Source organism: Cariama cristata, unplaced genomic scaffold (genome assembly GCF_000690535.1).
Source record: "Cariama cristata isolate BGI_N322 unplaced genomic scaffold, ASM69053v1 scaffold15361, whole genome shotgun sequence".
Taxonomy (NCBI): domain Eukaryota; kingdom Metazoa; phylum Chordata; class Aves; order Cariamiformes; family Cariamidae; genus Cariama; species Cariama cristata.
This window is the reverse complement of record NW_009601105.1, coordinates 1-21,187: the sequence shown is the minus strand read 5'-3', so window position 1 is coordinate 21,187 and position 21,187 is coordinate 1. Positions and strand designations below refer to the sequence as shown.

Here is a 21,187-nt window from a genome sequence, read left to right as displayed (position 1 = left end):
TTTTTTTTTTTTTTCTTAGCGTCTTAAATGTCTTGTGTGGTCATTCGTAACTTTAGAACCACCTCTTTAGAAAAACCAGACCAGAGAACATGCTTGAAAACCCTCCAGCAGTAATAAACTGTAGAGTTCTTTTCCAGACATAACTACCAGATAGATTTTAAACAATGAACAGCATTGCCAAGAGCCTTTTGAAATCGGTTACACGTGGCCGAGCAGCGTGGCTGAGAAGCAGCAGCTCTGGAAGAGGGCACCTTCGGAGGCTCGTTCTGGGGATAGAGACGAGCTGCGATGACACCGGCGCTGCTGTGGTGGACGATGCCGGCAATGTTCTGGGAGAAGCGCTGCACTGCCAGAAGGAAGTCCACTTACAGTAAGAATGTACTTCTCTCCGGGCTTTTGCCTTACTGATGATTTTATTGTTATTCTTACTTGTAATATTATCCATATAAAAGTCTTCTCTCCTCCAGAAAACTCAGTAAGAAGGGGGTCGGTATAAAGACCTATCCCTTGGGCCACAGCCCATGCTGTTTGAGATATTACTAAGGGTGAAGAAAGAAATGCTGTGCATTTAACAAGTTTCCTGCAGTATCCTCTTTCAGAAAGAGGCAGATGACTTACCTAGCTTGAATTAAAGATTAAATCATTATTCCTCTTAAACCCACCAAATGTCAATTTTTTTTTAAGGGAAAATTAATCAAACATAGGCATTGGTGGCTAAGTACATGAACTGACAAGTAAGGGGTTGTGAATATGAAGTTACAGATATTGTTTTGGAACAGTGTTGAGATACATTTAAGAGGTATGCATACCAAAAAAGGGCAACTTTACATCCTTTTCTGACTTCCCAGTAATAATTATGCTCTCTTCAGCATACAGATGTCCTTTACACAGCATTTGAGAGTGTACTAAGGAAACGGGCAGGATATGACAAGGTTAAAAGGTGTTTAAATTCTATATTTATGCCATTCTATCTGTTATGAGATACAAATGTATTGTAATTCTTTGTTTTTACTAGAGCAGGTGGAATAATCCCTGTGGTGGCACAGCAACTTCACAGAGAAAACATCGAGCAAGTAGTAAAAGAGGCCCTTGGTGTCAGTGGAGTTTCTGGACATGAACTTGCAGCTGTTGCAACTACAGTAAAGCCAGGACTTGCGCTAAGCCTTGAAGTGGGGCTGCAGTACAGCTTGAACTTGGTGGACAAGTACCAGAAGCCGTTCATACCCATCCATCACATGGAGGCTCACGCACTGACCATCAGGTTGACACATCACGTGGAATTTCCCTTCTTAGTGCTTTTACTCTCTGGAGGCCACTGCATCTTGGCAGTAGCGCAAGGAGTCTCAGATTTCCTTCTGCTTGGACAGTCCATAGACATAGCACCGGGGGACATGCTGGATAAGGTAATGCTTCCTTATGTAAGCGAATCTAGGGTTTTTTTTCTTTTATTGCAGTTACACTACATAATGGTAGTATTGTCATCAGCCTGAGGACAGTAATGCAGTGCAATATAAGCTTTGCTTAACTTTTTTTTGTCTATGTTGAAATACCATAGATTTAAGACAAAAGAGGCTGTTAAAGATCTATGCATAACATCAGTTGTAACGTGTGTAACTTAATTATATTAATAGACAACATAACCAAAACTGGTGTTGGAAGCTTCATCGACACCTGTTATACAAATGAGCTGCATGAATTTGAGAAGATTGATAGCGATATTTTAAAGGATACTGTCAGGTTTAAAACAATAAATATTAAAACATTTCTTAGTAGTTTTTTTGTACAGTTTGAAAAGCCTGCTTTGGCTTTCAGAATTATCTACGTTTTCTGGGTCACTGAGTATAATTTGTAAAATTGGTCACTTGCAGTTTTGTTTTCAAACACAAGCAGAGTTTTTAAACAGTATTTGTGTGTATTAATTAAAAAAGTGTGGGAGTGGAGTCAGAAAGAGGATTGTTGGAAGTTGAAACCAATTTTGTTCCTGTTTATCTGGTAATACAGTATGGCAGTCCATGTGCGTTTCCTATAGCATAAAAATTGGGTAATTACTGTTTCCTGCAAAATTTGTTGATCCTCACGTTTGCCCAAATTGTTCTAGAATTGCATTTCTAATTACTCCGCGGGCGGGGGGGAAATCGAGCCGGCATATGTCTTGTGCTTATTGTGCCCTGCTTGTAATTTCATGCTGGACTGGATTTTGTGGTGTCTGTTTTACTCTGTGGACTACCATACAGTGATGCAGTTACAGGAAGAATTAATTGAGCTCTCTATTCCAAGTCTGTTGCTTATTATCTCCTTAGGTAGCAAGAAGACTCTCTTTAAGAAAGCACCCAGAGTGCCACAGCATGGCTGGAGGGAAGGCGATAGAGCACTTGGCTCAAACTGGAAACCGGCAAGAGCACACATTCAGACTTCCCATGCAACAATATCGTAATTGTGATTTTTCTTTTTCTGGACTTCAGAACCATGTCAATAAAGCCATTAAACAAAAAGAAGAAGAAGAAGGTATTTTCAGACAAAGTCAGATACAAACCATGTTTTTGATGACCTGTATTCAGGAAAACCCATTTGGTCATACATTTTTATAGGTATTCAAGAAGGTGAGATCCTATCCTGTGCTAAGGATATTGCTGCTGCTGTACAGCACGCAGTGGCTGTTCATATTATCCAGCGGACCTATCGAGCCATGCTGTTCTGCATAAAAAATAGCATATTATCATCAAAAAATGCAACTTTGGTGGGTATACATTATTTTTTTTTTCTATATTTAACTGTAACAACATTTGAAGATGCAGATGCCTTGTGCTTTCTCCCTTGACAGGTGAGGAAGATGTCAGTACGTATGACACTGTTAAAATACTAGTATTAAAATAATAGTAATAAATATTTACAATAAAGTCTTTCATAGTTTGGTTTTAAGATAGAAAGATATTTTCTTACCATCTAATCTGACCTTCCATAACAAGTGAAGCCACATAATTTGACCTAGTGCTTCTCAATACTTGACAGCTGTTCTAGTTGTAACATGCTTTGATTCAGGAATCTCATTTGGCATAAGCAGCTCATTTATCATATTCTTTTCTGATATGTTTTCATCTTCAAATGTGTTATTTATTGCTCTATTCAGAACTTTATCTGATAACCTTTTTTTTAAAGTAGGATCTTGGTTGAGTGTGACCTGTCAGTACTTTTCAGTTAATGCCTTTTTTCTTTTTGAAACTGATGTCAGGTGGTATCAGGAGGAGTTGCAAGTAATCAGTATATCCGAAAAGGTCTACAGGCTTTGGCAGATGCAAATGATTTTGCTTTTGTGTGTCCTCCTCCAAGACTGTGCACCGATAATGGTGTTATGATTGCATGGTAAGAGTTTTTTCTCTTTGCATGCGTTTCTATAACGTTCTTCAAAAGTTGACATCAGAGTTGAGAACTTCTGTTTATGGTGACTGAACCACAAACATACATTCAGATAGTTATGACATACATTTTTGCATAATTGCTTTCTTGCTTAGGAATGGCATTGAAAGGCTACGTGCAGGACTTGGTGTTTTACATAGTACTGATGGCATCCGCTATGAACCGAAGTAAGTGACTCAATTAATTCACAGTCTATTTCTTCACTTATTCACTATGGTCAGTGAAAGTGGAAGGAGACTAGACTAGTAAGAGCAGCAGAAGCTGTTGAGGAGCGTCTTTGCAGTGCATAAGCTTTAAAAGTTACCAGCACTTGCTTTTCAATGTAGTTGTGAAATACAAATGATCGTGTCTGGCATTTATGTTGGTTTTGGCTCAGAAACTTAAATTACAATACATCATAACAGTTCTATGTATTTTCCTGTTACCATTGTGGTACAGGAAAACTGGAGCAACATAAGCCGTAACCTAGCTTCTCAGTCACTGTAGACATAAAATGCTCCAAGTCAAACTGTGAATTCATAATGAGCAATCAATTTTAAAAAAGAATTTAACATGTAACATCTGATAATACTGATTTTTTATTTTTTTTTTTCATGACTTGTTATGTAAGACTTGTTCTACGGATTTCAGTGGATCCTAGGCTTAAGGCCAAACAAAATTCTGGTATTTCAAAAATACCAGCTGCTCTGAAACATGAAATTTTTTTCAGGTTTTTCCCCTTTCCGTTTTCAGGAAAACAGACTTGGAAGGTCTCAGGACAAAAAATAAATTGTTTTATAATTTTCACATGATAAAATACTCTTCTTCAAAAATAACTTGTGTTATATCTCGGTGAATAAAATACTAAGTTTTATTTGCTGTAGACTATACATTCTTTAAGATTCTCACAGAAAGAGATACCTGTGAATCTCTAGTGTGTCTTGCATTCATCAGTGTGGTGTAAAATGAATTATCAACTAAAATCAGAATCTAAATAAAACAACATCCCCAAAAGATGGCTTTGAAATTACAGGTGTGTTTCCTGAATCTGGAGTGTCTACAAATGCAAACATTTCCTCAATGTAAAGATGTTTCTAAGTATGGCTTCAGATGGACCATTTTAATGGTCACAGTCTAACAGTGCAGGGAATCTGCAAAAATACTGTGACTCCCATACTCATTGTAAAACAAACAAACAAACAAACTGTGAATCTGCACATCTGTGCGATATGGCAATGTTACTTATTTTTGACAAATACATAATTTTTATTATTTTCTAGAGCTCCCCTTGGAATTGATATTTCAAAAAGAGTTGAAGAAGATTCCATCAAGGTGCCAAAACTAAAAAAGAAGATACGATGGTTGGCATCTTAAAAAGTAACTTAGTAAAGTAAATGCAACTATAATTGTTCAATAAAAACTGTTTCAGTGCTGTTACATTTGCTGACAGTAGTTTACAAATGTTGATAATCACCTGTCAGAAATAAGTGCTGTGTGGTATCACCAAAATGATTACAGTTACTGTTCTACAAATGTCTAAGAGTTCCAGGTATTGATTAAAAAAAAAATTAAACTAAAAGTGCTCTTTTTAATAAACAGAAACTTGCACAAGTGAAAATATCTCCATTGTTAACACTTTATAAGTTATAATAATGTTTATGTATTTGTAATATATACCCTATTATAATTTAACAATGTAATTCATATAAGGTTTATAATTTACACTACAAGTTAAAAAAACCTCATACTTGCCATGATTGAAAAGTTACAGAAAGTAAACACAAGAGAGCACAGCTTTTTAAGATCTCAGTGTGTTAGTTGTGCCAGTATGACTGAATTTCAGTGGTACCTGATTTTCTGCTGCTGGTGTGAGAAGCCTATTACTAATACAAAATTAAAATGTTGGGGTATAGGGCTAGTGTGTTTTAATTTTCTTTTTTTTTTTTTATAAACAGCTCAGTAAGGGTAATCACAGTGTGAGTGAGCTGTTAAGATGCAAGTTCTGAGTTTTGATGTGAATAATGGGTTATTTGACCTTGCCTTTTGATAATTGGTGTAATACACTTTTACATTATTATTCATTGCAATGGTATTTACTGAAAAAAATACTTCAGATATTAAGCACCTCTTCAATAAGTTTTCAAGTTCATAATGCATATGTTTAAAATTGCCTCAATTTAAATACAAACAAGTAATTGGGATTTGTGGGACAGTTGCTCCACAAGTTGCCTGGGTTTTTCAAGATTTTTTTAATTTTTTTTTTATTCGAGGGCAAGATGTAACAAATTAACAAGGTATATGCCCTATTTTTTCTCCAATACTTGATTTTTGGAAGAAGGTTGAGATCCCTCATTGAGCAGAAAGCATTGGAAGACTACATAGTATTTGCATTTTGTTATGTAGCATTTCTGGAGTCTCATTTTCATGAGATTTCAACTACAAGTAATTTATCTTTTGGTAAAGTAATTTATCTATATCATTAAGTAGTTTATCTCCTTGGTAAAGTCATACATCATTTAATAAATTCAACTATCTTATTTCATAGGCCCTATCCAGCAGTATGTTTATACATCTGGCTCACTGATTTCAACACAGATGAAAGACTAGAATTTTAACAGTGAGCAAAACCTTTTTTCCTCTGTATTATCACACCTGATCTCTCACTTAGCCCAGTTTGTAGTGCTGGTCATACCTTCCTTGGGATCAGCAAGCCAGTCAGTCTTGCTGCTCAGAAGTTTCTCCCTGCTTCCAAACTTTTCGAACATTGAGGAGGAAGAAATCCCTAAATAGTGGTGTTTTGTGATACAATAAATGCTGATAAAATCCAGTAGAGATTTCCCATCATGGATGCAGCTTTATGAAGTGGAGGTGGCATGGTTCCAGTAAGCCTCCCAAAACTACTGTCGTTTGGACCAGAGAGCTGGATTCTAACAGCACAGAAACTTTCTGGTGTGATACTACAAATACAGTTAACAGATGACTATTATGCTTATCTCACTTCAATTAAGCGTTTGAGAGTTTACACAGCAAAAAATGATTTTTTTAAATTAAATAAATGCTTAAAGCTCTCTAAAACAAGTATATGGGAACAATGCCCCAAGTAATATTAAAGACACTTTGAAATATTTAAGTGGAGATGTCTTGTAACAAGGAGTTAGAAATCCTATCATGACAATTTCCTGGCCTCAGTAAATCAAATAAAACAGATTACACGGTTGAAAATCTGTGCTCAATGAGTAATTGATGGCCTTTTGATGAACTGTGATTACAGAACACACAAAAGGTCCTGCAAGGTTTGCTTCAATGTCTCATTCTGTACATTTTTTTTGATTTGTGGCTGAAAATTGAAAGTGCAAAAGGAAGTGGAGAAATTGTAGCTTACACCATTTCGAAAACAGCTGCTAACACTTCTGGAAACCTACTTTTACAAATATGTTGTTGTTTGTTTTTTAAAACAAAACCAACAAAATAAAATTCAGATGGCTAGTACACTTAAAGACAAGCAAATACAAAATAACCACCTAGGAATAATGAGGTAGATTTGTAAGGCTGTAATGGAATCAAATCTAATATGAACCAACAACATAGTGCTAAGAGCGGCCTATATTTGGTCTTTATAAGAGACAAGAAATACACGATTGGGGTTTTCTGCTGCACTAAGAGGCTGACTAAAACAGTGAAGGTGATATACTGAAGAACTCTCAGTCTATTAAAATATGTTCTAAAACCAGTGTTCAGTTGTTCTTCATTGCAGGAAGGATTAAAGTATTTAGCTTAATTTGCAGAAAATTCTTAAAAAACTGTTAGGAAGAGCTTTCTATTTGAAGGAAGGGAAGTAATGGAGCATGTTACCTATTGAAACAGATTCCTCAATCGCTGCATGTTACGTATTAAAATAACTGTTAGAATGCTCTGCAAATACTTAATTCTTCACTCAGAACAAGGCTGTACACTAGATGTCCTCTGGAGACCCCCTTGCAGCCCTACACTGCTATAATGTACACAATGTATACACCTCATTGCTTGTAAACCTTCTGGGTATTATTGAAACCCATAGAACACAATCATTTTATATCACTTCAGGAGTCATTTTGTTTTTAAGGTATATTCAGTAACCATAGCAGTCAAGCCATTGGTAAGATTTTAAACCTAAAAATAATTTCATCTTGAAATTCTGTCTTCATGAAATACGTTTGAATAAGTTTTAGAGTAGTTAGTAGAACTGAAAACATTTACTTGGAATGTAATCTATCTATTGCAAGATGAGCAGTTTTCTTGAAATAATACAACCACTGCCTCTTGTAAGACCTTTTAAAGTTTTACAGTGTTCAAATAAGGGAAGAAAAATAAAAACCCCTGCAACCACAGTCTCTGCTTGTTTACAATTTAAACCTTGGGTTTATAGTGCTTTTGTAGGGATGTTTTCACATGCTTGAATTTAAAGCATCAAAAAACCCAAGTTCTTGTTTTGACAAACAATGTTTTTCCATTTGTTTCTACAGAATTTCTATTTCATTATTCCCAGAAAAAGGAACTGCATTATACAAAATAAATGATTGCACAATATTTAGCCAGCATCCCTATCTGTTGCCAGCAATGGTACTACTTGTACAGAACTTTAACTAGTATTTGATAGTGATTGTAATTTAATGTGTTAAAAAAAAAATCAAAGTGGAATCAAAATACATTTTATTAAGCTACAAAAATCTTTATTCCTCTCAAACTTCATAGTATCCTCAGCAATGGTAAGTATTGCTAATCTGAAATCAGAAAGGACTTGTATTACTTTAAAGACTATAGTACTGTAGTGTCTATATTAGTGCGCACATTCCTTACCTCTTACCATCAAATTCCATCCCTGGAATGGGGTAATGTTCTCTACCTGGCATATCCATGTCAAACAACTGAGCCTTATAGCCTGATGCACGACAGGTAGCTACTAAAGTAGCTGTAAGGATTGTTTACATCAATACCTAACTGCTTACATCAATAAAATGACTGATACAAATTACAGCTTTGCAAGCCTTACCAATGATCAGCAAACATGGACGCTGAAGTACAATTTTGATTTCATGTTTAAAAGTGCTTTGCCTCTTTATACAGATCATTTGCACATGTCATGGAAATTTAAACCCGTATCTAATGAGAAACATCCCTCAGGGAACAGCTTATACCTTCTCAGGTGAATCTGTTTTGATCGTTCTTCAGACTACTATTGTAGTATCTGTACATCCTGAAATGCCACCTAAAGGCCATGCTGCTTTTAGGGGAATGCTGTCCTTACGGTATCTTGTGCTAGCTTGTACAGTTCAGTATTGGCAGCAAATATTCTTATAGCATACTCATTTGAGAAATGAGTACTGAACTCTCTATTAGCCTGGTCCGTAAGAACTGCTTAGACAACCAAGCAACAACATAGTCTAGACAAACCTATTAACTCCTGGAGCAAGCATGTTTTTTCCTTATCTCCAATGCCAATTTTAACAAAGTAAAATATTCTCTCATAGTTTATTAGCTGTAAAGACATACACATGCATACGTTACAAGAGAGACAGCAAACTAGAATCATAATCTCTAATAAAATATCCTTTACTGATGGAGTACCAACATCAAACTCAGTTCCCCCATGGACATAAAAATACTCATTCTGTGCATATTGAAAATGTTGAAAACATTTGAAATTTGGTCCAAAAAACCCCAAACAGTGGCAGTTCTCTTTCAGTTTTAATTCCACAAGATATAAAAAAAAGTTTTTTTCTTTTTTAGAAATAGCAATATGATACTAGCTTAAAACATTATAAAGTTAATTTAGTATTTAATATATGAAAGATATAAACATATTATCATAAGATATATCTAGAAGATATAAAAGTATCAATGTCAAATTTGAATTTAAAAAAATCAGTAAATTTACAGTTTTCTTACTAGAATATGGTCGAAGACATCTACTTAAATTTGGGATTTCCATCTTTTTAAACTCCAGTAAAAATGGAATCAGAGTTCATTGACTTGAGGCACTCTCAATTCCTTCAGATAGCTATGATTTTTTCTAATTGTTTCTTCAGAAGATTTTGCTGAAGAGCTAGCTAACCTCTGCTGCAGTCTGGTACGTTACTGTACCTTAGTAGGTCTCTGTTGATCTTACCACATTGGTGAACCTATTTACCACATCAAGCCTAAATACATTTTCATGTAGCTCAACTCAGTAGTGCCAAGTATCAATTTAAATAGCATATTATCAGCATATTGCATAAAGACTTTTTTTTTTCCCCCCTTGTACTGTTTGGGTTGTAAGTTGGATCTTCATTCATATTTTCATCATAGGTTCCCTAAAAATCATGTTTAGTGGAAGTATCAATTAGACCTGCAAAACAGGAATGAGTACAAAAGTCTACAAGGTCAAATGAAACATTTTAGAACACTATCGTTGCCCTGTATAAAAATATCTTTGTACCACGTAAATGTAAACATTATTCTTAATTTTTAAATTTTTTTTAAAAGTGTACTTGTCTTAATTTTTAAAAGTGTACTTGTCAGATGCACTTGGCTGTTGCATCTATAACCTGACAGTATTTTTACTAATAGACTGGGAATTATTAGTTCTATGTAAGTTAGAAAATAAAAAGATTCTTTTGTCTCTAACATCACCTTATTTATTATATAGCAAGGCAACTAATTTTAAATCTTCATTATACAGACATAGCAAATAATAATAAATAAAGCTATGTAAAAAGTTTAGGAAAAAAATATATGCATGTGTCTTTAGAGATGTTTTTTGAAGAATTCATAAGCCTGGAGCTCTTGTTATTCTTAGAGAGAGCTTCCAAGTACTGAGGACTTTTGAAAATCTGATCAATTAAGTATCACAGTGGAAGTTAAGCTCTTTTGGAAATGTGTTAATTTACAGTACTTCATATCAGCTTATAATTTTGCATGAGATCCAACAATCTATTTTTTCAACTAATGATCTCAGCTTTTAGGAATGTCATGTATAAACTACATGCAATATTAGGTATTTTTTTAATAGGAATGTTTTTGTCCTTGCCTCCTGAACAAAACTCAAAAAAATATTTCCGTCTGGGTTTTCCCATCTCTATCAATGTTCATTTCAAAGCACCAAAACTCCAAGATCCAGACACATTTCTCTTTGAGTATGTATGCCCCAAACTTTTACCAGGTGGTCAACACTGATCAAAATTTGTCCAGTTTTTATATCAGCTGGAGAAAGCTGACAAGAAGTACTGTGATGGTAATTTGCATCTGAACTGATGGAAGATTTAAACAGCAAATTCCATCAGCCAATTCTCACAAAATCTGATGGACTTATTAATAATACAAGGGCATACCTGAATTCATCAGTGCTAGCAAAGCTGCTGTCTGGGTACCTAAATTTTTTAGCTGGCCCAGCAGTCTCTCTCTGGGTATCTCTACTGAGCACTCTATATCATCTTTTGAAGCCAGCCAATTAGAGGACACGGAAGCAATTAATTCTTGCTACTTACTTTTGTCAGACTTCACAAACACGGCACCAGCATTTTTCTGTGCTACTGAATTTGACAAGCAGGTTGCCTTGTCAGCTTATTCAGCTCTAGGGAACGCTTTTGTCAGGCCTGACATTCTTCAAGAACATTCTCCACTTTCTAAAATACAGTTCTTAGGCTAACAAAAAAAGAGAGAGAATATTATTTAATCAAGAACTATATAGCATTTGCAAGAAAAGAGATTTCTTAAGGACAAGATTAAAAGACAGTAACATTCCTGGAGGTTGCTCTAAAATGTTACAGAATGTGATTTCAATACAACAAGTGTTTTAAAATATCTTCTCCCTCCCCACCCTGGAATCAAACATTCGGTCAAGAAAATCTACAAATAATAGTAAGTATACTATAAATAGTAACAATAAATTCTTATGAATAACTGGATAAATGGAAAAGTTTGCCAACACCAAATTATATGGTTTCTTTGCAAAAGCACTACTTAAAACTATTTAGAAGCCTTCCAAAATTATTTCTTATGTTTCTCTAAATATCAGAGGCCTCTTAGTTTGGAAGAGAAATTATTTGCCTGAGTACAAAAAGCACAACTTTTTTTCTTAGGGTCCTAGGTGATACATAGCTTCTAGGAACACTCCAACACTACTAGAGAGATAACAAATAATGAACAATAGTCACATTTTATCAGCCTAATGTTCCTCTTGGTCCAATCTCCACCTGCTTTAGAACATCATGCAAGAACTCTTGCAAACATCCCATGGTAAGGTACCAGGGAGTCAGTTTTCCTCACAGTACCAGTAAGAAATCTGCCAGTGCTTTGAAGTAGTCCAAAACATAAGTTTTTTTAGTAAGTATTTCTGTACAACCTTAACAAATTATTTTGAAAATCTGGTTAGAGGTACGTTGTAGGAATAGATATATTATGCATCGTATAAAAATGATTTTTTTTTTCTGATATAATTTTTCCTTTCTCTACTTAATTGGGCATACATACAAACTAGAACTGTAAGGTAGCATGTAATGTAGCGTACTGTAATGTAGCATTACTAGTAACTGTAAGGACTACCAAGCTCCAAAAACACTGGAGAGCATGCATCCAGTTTTTCTTCCATTAACTTTGCAATCCTTCCATAGACAAGTAGAAAGACAAGCTAACTCAAGCTTCTCTTCAGAGCAAGTCCATTCATATTTCTATTTCAAATCCATGATTACATCTACATACTCACCCAGAGAGCCTTTTTTTTTTCCCTGAGAGAGACCTTTTTTGTTCTATTTAAAAGAGATCTTCTTTGAAGTACTCAATGGATGCTTTGCAACTTCAGAACTGAAAGTAGGAAAGCTAAAGCTAAAAGGCGAGGAAGCAAGCTAGGGACCCAATGAGAGACAAAAAACAGCCTGGAGGGAGTTTCCCGCTTTCTCTGGGAGCAGAGGAAGCCCCAGGCTGGGGACCACCAACCACCCCAGCCCTGCAGAACTGGCCAAGGCAAGGACTGGAAGGCTGCACAGGATGGCCCCAAAACACCAAGGGTGTTTCTCAAGTAATGAAAGGGCAAGCATGATGCTTGGAGAGCAGATCTCCAAGGGGTGACAAGGCCCAAGACCCTCACCTCTTTCTGGCTCTGGCAAGCAAGGCCAGCTCCTCACCACGCCCTCCCTTCTAAAACCACAACCTGAACCCTCTCCTAAAGCACAGCTGCAAGATCAGCCCTGTTGTACAACAGAGGAAAATCTACTGTACTGAATTCAATATATATGACAGATTGGACAGATTCAATATGCTTTTTGCGACATTGACATCGGTTAGGAAGGGTGGGAAAGCCAACCTCTGGCTATCCTCTCCTCCCCAGAGCTCAGTATTCCCCCCCCCCGACCCCTGAGGATGCACTCATAGTGAGTCTCTAATACAAGTACACATCTACATGTATTACTTTGATGATTAATAATAATGTCCAAGTGTGTAAAAAACCAGACCAAACATTCTAAGAAAATGCCAAAGATTTACTGAATTTGCATATAGAATAAATGTAACATCTCAAGATGTAGCTTTATAATTCATTTACTGAAAGTAACTTCAGTCTGCTGCATGTGTCAGATGCTTTTTCACTGTTGCTCTCTAGTTTTGCAATCCGAGATCCAAACTGTACAGCTCTTTTCGGCAAAATGGTTGAGGCTCTAAGGCCAAACTCCTTGGCTGCAAGGCGCAGAATCAATTTCTCACCAATTCCTCGAGGTAAAGTCAAGTCAGCTTTGTCTGAGATGGGCAGAGAATTGAGGAATGAAACAACATCTTCATCAAGAAAAGGAAACCTGAAAGAGAGATAAACATGGGGAAAGACCCTTTAAAAACTTCATACAAATAGTTCTTTTCCACTTTACCACATGCATAGACTTCAGAGCCTGTGTCAATTCCTAACTACAGACGTAACTTAAATGTCAGTGTCACAGTACTGAGGCAAGTCTCCAAAGCAGTTACACTGTCTTGGGAGAAAAAAAACCATAACATATCACGTTTAAACTCAGAAGCCTAGAAATTTTCAAAAGTCAAGCAAATAAGAGTAAGACAAGCATCAGAAATGTTGGATTCATACAAAAATTATGAAGAAAATCAGAAAACACAATGGAAGAGCAAGACAAATTTTAAACTACCACTTCTCAAGATAACATCTAAGTATTTAGAAACACTAACTTTGAAACACAAATATTTACACAACAAAATCTGACAACATTCCGAATTCCAGGCATTCATATCTAATCACATGCATGATTAACAGCATTGCCTGTTCACCACTGCAACTGTTTTTTTGCTGAACTGAAAATGCGCAACTAAGAACAGATTTCAAGAAACACTGGCACAAAGATCACATGAAAAGATCTTTCATGCACCCGAGTAGCTTCTGCTACTGGACATCTAAGCAATTTTTTGCAAGTTGGTGGGAGCATGGAGGAAGTAAACACAAATAAAATGATTATTTAACTATTCTGACTTAACAACCAGGAAATGCAGAGGATATGGATCATGTCTTTACTGCATAGACAGGAATATGTGGCTTCTATGTTATGTTGCCATTCTCCAAAGTCACTCCCCAAATGACCACATGAGCAGACTTCAAAGTTGTGCAGAAGACTTAAAAATTCCACTTCAAATTATAAAAACAACTTGAGTTTGCCTATTTCAACACCTGTTGCTGCTTCTTAAAACTGCTAGACAGAAATCCAATGTTCAAGTTGCTAAACTTCCTTAAGTAACTCTTCCACAGTACTACAGGCCACTTTTTAAAAAACAAAAAAACCCCACAACACAGTACACATTAACAAAACCACAACAGAACTTGAGACAATAAAATACATAGAAGCTTCAATTAAGCTTTCTGTTGGAGTGTTAAAAGCAGAATCTAACTGGCAAAACCAGTTTTGCTTCATGTTAAAAACAATGATACCTGGCTTCTTTTCCATGATCACCAATAATCCTGTCATCTCTACCAAGATTTCTAGAAGAAATGCGATTCAACTCCATTTCAAGTTCTTTATTCAGACCCTCTAAGCCGTATTTTTTGAAGCAAACGCGATGTCGAGAATACCCAGCAAGCTGTTCATCTGCTCCAATTCCTGTAAGTACAACCTAAGAAAACAGGATAAAAGAAATCTTTCTTAGTATCTATGCAAGCTAATAATATGTAACAGATCTTAAATGTTGAACTACATTTTAAGGAGAATAACTTTAATACACATCTTCTAAATATATCACCTATCATGATGGGATGTACCTTACACATTTACAGAGCCTGAAACAGTTCCAAATAAAGTCACTCAAAACTGAAGGAGGTTCACAATCAGACTGAAAAGTACACATAGACATCTCTAGTGAGGGAAGGAAAAAACACTAAAATCATGTTGTGTGCATCACAAATACACCAGTATCTTTGAAGAATGACTTTGTTACTTTCTATTACAATAAACAGCATTTGTTAGGCACCAGCCTTTATCGAAAAAATTGTTGCCACAGATTACGCAGTATGTCATAGGTTCTACACAGTCATCTGAATGTACACCCACATTATTATTAATTTACCAGCTACTGGGTTAATAACAACTGCATTGTACAAGAAAAAAAATGTGTTGTATTGTTCTGTCTACTCCATAAGCACAGAAAATGTTATTAAGAGCAAAACACTACTACATCTGGTCCACTACTGTGCCTTCAACAGCAACTCACTATAAAAGTGGAAGTCTCTTAACATGAACAGTCAAGTGTGTTTTACTAATCTGACACCAGCTGCTGGTCAACTAATTTTTTACTTGTGCCCACTAGTAAGTAACTGATGGGACAAGGACAATTTCGCTTTATGTATAATTAACTTATGACCCATTTCAACACATTCTAAACCTAAGATAAGTTTGTATGTTTTACAAATCTGAGATGCACATCCTTAAGTAGATCAGTCAACTACATCAACTGCATTATACAGCAGTAGCTTTTACGCAAACTATTGTGTTTGTTGGGGTTTTTGTTGTTGCTGGATTTTTTTGTGTCTTTAAGATCTAGCAATTAGTAGAAAAGTAATAGAAGCCTCAAAAAGCAGCAGTGAACTGCAAACTCCTGAAATTAAACAGTTTATTCTTCTCTACACAAACCATCAGGAATTGGGAAGTGAGAAATAAGAACTGAATTGCCAAGAAAATCACCTAGTTACTAAAAAGATTTTACTTAAAACGACATAAATGAAAATTAGTGACAAAAAAGAACGAACTACTTTTTGAAGTTCTATCATTCAATCAGACTCTAATTACAAAAGGTTCCAAGTAGTCATCTTTTTTGCCATTATTAATTGTGATTTTGTCACATAGTGTGCCTAAGTAACAAGCTAGTAATTTTGCAGCCCTTGGGATGGTGGCACAAAACAACATTACTTAATACTTCATTAATGTTTATCCTTAAATTTGTTAACCTATTCAGTTTGGATTGAATAGCAGTTACCCACTACTGGAGTTGAAACACTGAAAATGATAGATGATTGTTGTTACTTTTTTCCTAGTCACACTGTTGCTTATTCAACCTTAAGGAAAAGCCACACACATTACATGACAAAAGAAAACAATGCGGTTTTTAACTCCAGAATTATACAAAGATTATCAGTACAGAAATATTCTATATTCTGTCACTGAATTTCAGAAGCCTTATGAATATTAAAGACCCCTGCTGATTTCTGAAACAACAGAATTGTTTTTACATTCACAGGTCAAACATAAGGCAGGAAACAATCAGTACCTTTGCTGGACTTCTATATGGTTTCAGTTCTCCTTGGTTACTAATAAACCCCTCTCCTCTGGAAGCAAACCAAATTGCACAGCCAATGCTGTCATCCAAGACTGTATCTAGTGGATAAATTAAGTGATTAATGCATTGTTGTCTCATTTTTTTCAGTTCCTCTAGTGTAACATTGATTTCCACAAAGTTCCACGTTCTTGAAGGGTTAATTGCTTCTAATTCTTTCAGTCCTGCCCTACCAGTGATTCTGTCGGGAACAGCAAAGCAAGATAAATGAGCAGCAGTTTTAGCATGAAGATCTTTACAACTTTCTTGACAAAGTGAATCAAGCTGTACTTCCCGGTTGGTATGTTTTTGAGTGGTACCCTTTTGCTTAGCTTGTTCTTTTATCATGAAAGCTACGTTGAGAAGATCAATTGGTTCCCCTAAAGGCACGTGTTTATCAGCAAGAGCTGCAATAACCATAGAATCAACGCCACCAGAAAAGAGCACCGCAACATGTGCTTTCCTATTAGACATGCTTGGAACATCTCTTGTTTTCTGATCTTCGTCTCTGAAGAGGGATAAAACCCGTCTCTTCACCGCTTCATTTAAAACATCAATAAACTGATGGACTAATTTTTTCTTGTGTTCCTCTGCAAGAAATCCTTGAAGGGTTTCCACAGAAACCACATGGGTAACGCTGCTAATAGTAGTGCCTGGATATTCACCCGAATCTTCAGAAATAGTTTTATTTAAGGGAGTAACTGGTGCTCTGAGGCATAGTTTTGATTCATTCATCACAAGAGGTATGCGATTTGGTAAGTCTTTTGAAACTTGGTCCAGAACATTAACGAATATTTCTTCTACTGCTTTCTCTGTGCAGCTGTACTTCCATGGAAACAATGTTAAAGATAAAGATTTAGTTCTTGCACAAGCTTTGAGATCAATTTTGAAAATTCCAGATGCTGGGACTTCTTGCCATTGGTTACCTGATTCAGAATAAACACTTACAGATGTGAGACAGAAAGCACGGTCAACCTCATTACTGAACTGCCAAAGCAAACTACGACGACCAAAATAATCTCTACCAAACCATAAACTGTGTCTAGATGCTTGATAATAAATAAAAGACCACGGACCCCGAAGCGATGAAAAGAGTGACAAAATGTCCGCTTCACTACTGCATAATGCAAGATGATGAAACATTACTTCAGTGTCATTCTCTAGATCTCCTACATGCACTCCATTGAAAATTTCTCCATTCCAAAGAAAAATATTGTTATTGGCATCTTCTAGAGGCTGAGGAGTCATCCGTCCCCTCAAGTGAAGTACATGGCCAGAAAACAGACACCCATAAGAGAGATCAGATGCAGTCTTTATCAACTGTTGGCTACTGTCTGGTCCTCTTCTTCTAAGACGGCACAGTATGTCTTTGTTAAAGAAATCATGAATAGTATGCTGGCTACACAAGGTAACAACGCAACAAATACCGCACATCGTGACTCTGAATTCGGATGGATTATTTCTTGACTTTAGTATTTTCTGAATTTTCCATCTCTTGATGTGCCTTCTTTAATTCATCTAATGTATCTGTGTAAGAGAAAAATACACAAATAATCAGTTTCATAAACAGGTAAGTTTATGAGTGAGTCTGTAAGTAGATAAGTTTAAGAGTACATCTAAGAAAACAGCAACTCCAGCCACTTGTTCAATTAAAGAGATAAACATGCAACACTAAATTACAAAAGTGCTATAGCATTGATGTAACACAAACATAGCTCACTAGCTTATTCCTCTTTAATTGTATTATACAAAGATTTATGATTTTTTTTTCTCCCCAAAAAAGCCACACTACAAGCATAAGAGTTAAGGGAATGGTCAACTATTGCCTATATAATCAGTATGATTTACACATTTGTAACGAGAAAAGTAAACTGTCCATTAAAATGTCGACACTATTAACTCAAAGGAAAGAAAATGAAAGTAGCAACTGTTCATTCCAGAAAATAAATTTATACTTCTAAATTTACACATTTCTAATGTTTGTTCAATCATCAACTCTCTTTTATCATCCATTCTCCTATGTCCCTAATCCCACAGATCCATTCCTTCAACTACCTGAAGGTTTCTAGTTTAGCCTACAGTTTAACTTGTCACTATTTTCTTCCTACTCATCCCATACAACTTTTAGACCTTTTTTTTTACGGACACAGCACTATACAGCTTCCCAAAGAACACTGACAACAGTGACTTCTTTGTGGGGCAGACATTCTCACTCTTCCTACATCTTCAGAACTTGCTCTTTTATCATATCCATACATACAATATGTCCTGGTTTCGGCTGGAATAGAGTTAATTTTCTTCCTAGTAGCTGGTACAGTGCTGTCTTTTGGATTTAGTAAGAGAGTAATGTTGATAACACACTGATGTTTTAGTTCTTGCCAAGTACTGCCTACTGTAAGACATGGACTCCTCAGTTCCCCATGCTCTGCCAGCAAGGAGCTGGGAGGGAGCACAGCCAGGACAGCTGACCCAAACCAGCCAAAGGGATACTCCATACCATAGAACGTCATGCCCAGTATATAAACTGGGGGGAGTTGGCCAGGAGGGGTCAACCGCTGCTCAGGAACTGGCTGGGCATCCATCAGCAGGTGGTAAGCAACTGTATTGTGCATCACTTGTTTTCCTGGGTTTTATTCCCCTCTCTCTCTCTCATTATCTCCCTTTTCATTACAATTATTATTATTACATTTTTTATTTTATTTGAGTTATTAAACTGTTCTTATCTCAGCCCAGGGGTTTTACGTTTTTCCAATCCTCCTCTGCATCCCACCAGGATGGGGGGGCAGGGCGGCGGGGGGAAGTGAGGAAATGGCTGTGTGGTACTTACTTGCCAGCTGGGGTTAAACCACAACAAGTGGAAACACTTCCACATTTAGCCAACCCAGAAAGATAAGCATGTGTCTGAAATCTACTTTGCATCTGATATACAGTTGCTAGTTTTTAATTTTAATATACCTTTGAAATCATTAACAGATATAAATGCAGCTTTTAAATGGTTAACTATTTGATCAACTTTTACACTGCAAACTTACTTTTGCATTGAGATAGCATTTCGGTTCGGTCTACAAGGAAGAAAATGTTGCTATTGGGTTGCTGCCTATAAACTTTCTGTAAAACAAAAACAACACTGCATTAAGTCAAAACAACAAACTCTGGTGACCACACTGCAGCAGAAGCTGATGTAGGTCCACCAAGATACGCCTTCGCTTTTATTCCAGAAGGGTAAGTTCTGCCCTGACAACACCAACGTTGTAATGTACCATCAAAAACATTTAATGATCAACCCATGAGTATTCTGCATTTCTCTTTTCCTCATACGTGAAGGATCATATTCTATTTTAAAACACATTCACAGGAAAATTAAGAACACTTCAGGAAGTCTTCTGATCAACTCAAACATCTTAATGAAATAACTCAGATAAAAACATAAAGGCAAAAAAAAAATCAACAATGTACTGTGTTACACTCATTTGGAGGACAAATTATTCTGAGAACAGCAGACCACAACTGCACTAAAACCTGTATTAAAACAAATTAAAGACAGTGTACTCTGATTTTGTTTCCTCTCTGGTCTCTATGCTTAGTTCTCTGATCCTAAAATGAAACAGTCAAAAGCAAAGTTGTGAATACTTACCCGGTTCTTCTTCAAATTAGAAAGCTCATCGACTACAACCTTTTGCTCTTTAATCTGAAAGGCAAAAGATGCACCTCAATTTAATTATTAAAAATAAACCACTGTATTATAATCCTGGTGGTAAACACGTTTACTGATATTTTAAGACAGCTATGTGCATATATAGTTGCTGTTCTCCGAATGGACCATTGAGAAAAAAGTGGAGGTAGATATAAAAAATGACATACTAACTGCTCTAATTATCTTGCATGCATTGATACTTCTCCTACCCTTGAAAGCAAACACTACTAGGAAGCCCATGTACCTCCAACTGTAATCAGAGATCACATTTTTCCCTCAGAAGAAAAGAAAACATGCAAACAACTAATAAAACATCAAATAACTTTAGAAAACAAAATTTAGCATAGTATGTACAATAGACTTCATAATCACAGGTATTCTCCAGATTCAAAATGAAACCAATAAAAACCCCAAACCCCTAAAGCTGTATTAAGAGCAATGGAAACCTTTCTATTGCTCTGGAGTTTTGCACAAACTTCCTTAGTGGGATTTATCACTCTGTTCAACTGCACTGGCAGAGGCAGGAGGTATTCTCATTTCCTTTTACAATGACAGCTGTCAATGTGAAAGAGTGATCAGGAGGAACATCATAAAAGCCAACAAATAGAACAAGATCTGGTCAGCGGGCTTTTTGTTAGAAACAAGCACTGTGGTTTTCTTTGTTCTTCCTTTGCATTTCCTGCCACAGAGCTAGGTTAGCCAAACCGAATGCGGCATACAGAAAAAACAACTTTCCCAGCAGCGACATCAATATCTTACATTTACAATTCCAACATAGAAAACAGCAGCGTCATCTTTTGTTATGGACTAAACCAGCCACTTAAGCATGACAGAAATTACAACCTGCAATATTGTTGTGTCCTGGCTTTACAGCTTCCCAGATAGTCAAAACCACCACTGACTTTATGCAATATGGCCATATAGAAAGGAAGCAATTTTCTGATGGAAAGCAGTTCCACAGGACTTGACAGACTTCGTACTAAACAAAGCTATTGGCACCACGGAAAACAGAGCGGATTTATGAGGACTGCCAGCCTCTGTGACTGAAATCCCTTGGGAGTTTGTGAGCAGATTTTAGACCCAACAGAGAACCCCCCCCCCGCCACTCACCTGACATTTCAAACTCAACGTGGAGTAGCGAGAACGAAAAAAATAATTTGACAAGAGAGTTAACAGCAACGCCGACAAGAACTGGCTACACGACAGGCGCTCTCCTCCGAACCCTACAACGAAACCCCCCCTATCACCGCAGCCTCAGCTTCCTGACAGGACTCGCCCTCCTCTTCTTCACGCTGA

At 36.4% G+C, this 21,187-nt stretch overlaps 2 protein-coding genes across 3 annotated transcripts; one reads left to right on the top strand and one right to left on the bottom strand.

The window, feature by feature from the left end:
• Window positions 1–164: 164 nt before the first annotated feature.
• On the top strand, window positions 165–4,798 carry OSGEPL1 (O-sialoglycoprotein endopeptidase-like 1). Its single transcript, XM_009710328.1, has 7 exons — window positions 165–370; window positions 1,016–1,403; window positions 2,301–2,505; window positions 2,589–2,737; window positions 3,230–3,360; window positions 3,510–3,581; window positions 4,674–4,798. Exons 1-7 carry the CDS (start codon window positions 165–167, stop codon window positions 4,765–4,767), a joined length of 1,245 nt encoding a protein of 414 aa, XP_009708630.1. The 3' UTR covers window positions 4,768–4,798.
• Window positions 4,799–12,762: 7,964 nt separating this feature from the next.
• Window positions 12,763–19,885, bottom strand: ASNSD1 (asparagine synthetase domain containing 1). 2 transcript variants are annotated; one of them, XM_009710327.1, is made up of 5 exons: window positions 19,832–19,885; window positions 19,230–19,305; window positions 16,153–17,724; window positions 14,324–14,505; window positions 12,871–13,193 (listed from the first exon to the last, which is right to left on the bottom strand). In XM_009710327.1, the coding sequence occupies exons 3-5, from the start codon at window positions 17,629–17,631 to the stop codon at window positions 12,932–12,934; spliced, it is 1,923 nt and encodes a 640-aa protein (XP_009708629.1). In that variant the 5' UTR covers window positions 17,632–17,724; window positions 19,230–19,305; window positions 19,832–19,885; the 3' UTR covers window positions 12,871–12,931. The 2 variants fall into 2 exon arrangements, with proteins under 2 accessions (XP_009708628.1, XP_009708629.1); XM_009710326.1 differs by lacking the exons at window positions 19,230–19,305; window positions 19,832–19,885 and having other exon boundaries at window positions 12,763–13,193; window positions 16,153–17,867.
• Window positions 19,886–21,187: the final 1,302 nt, after the last annotated feature.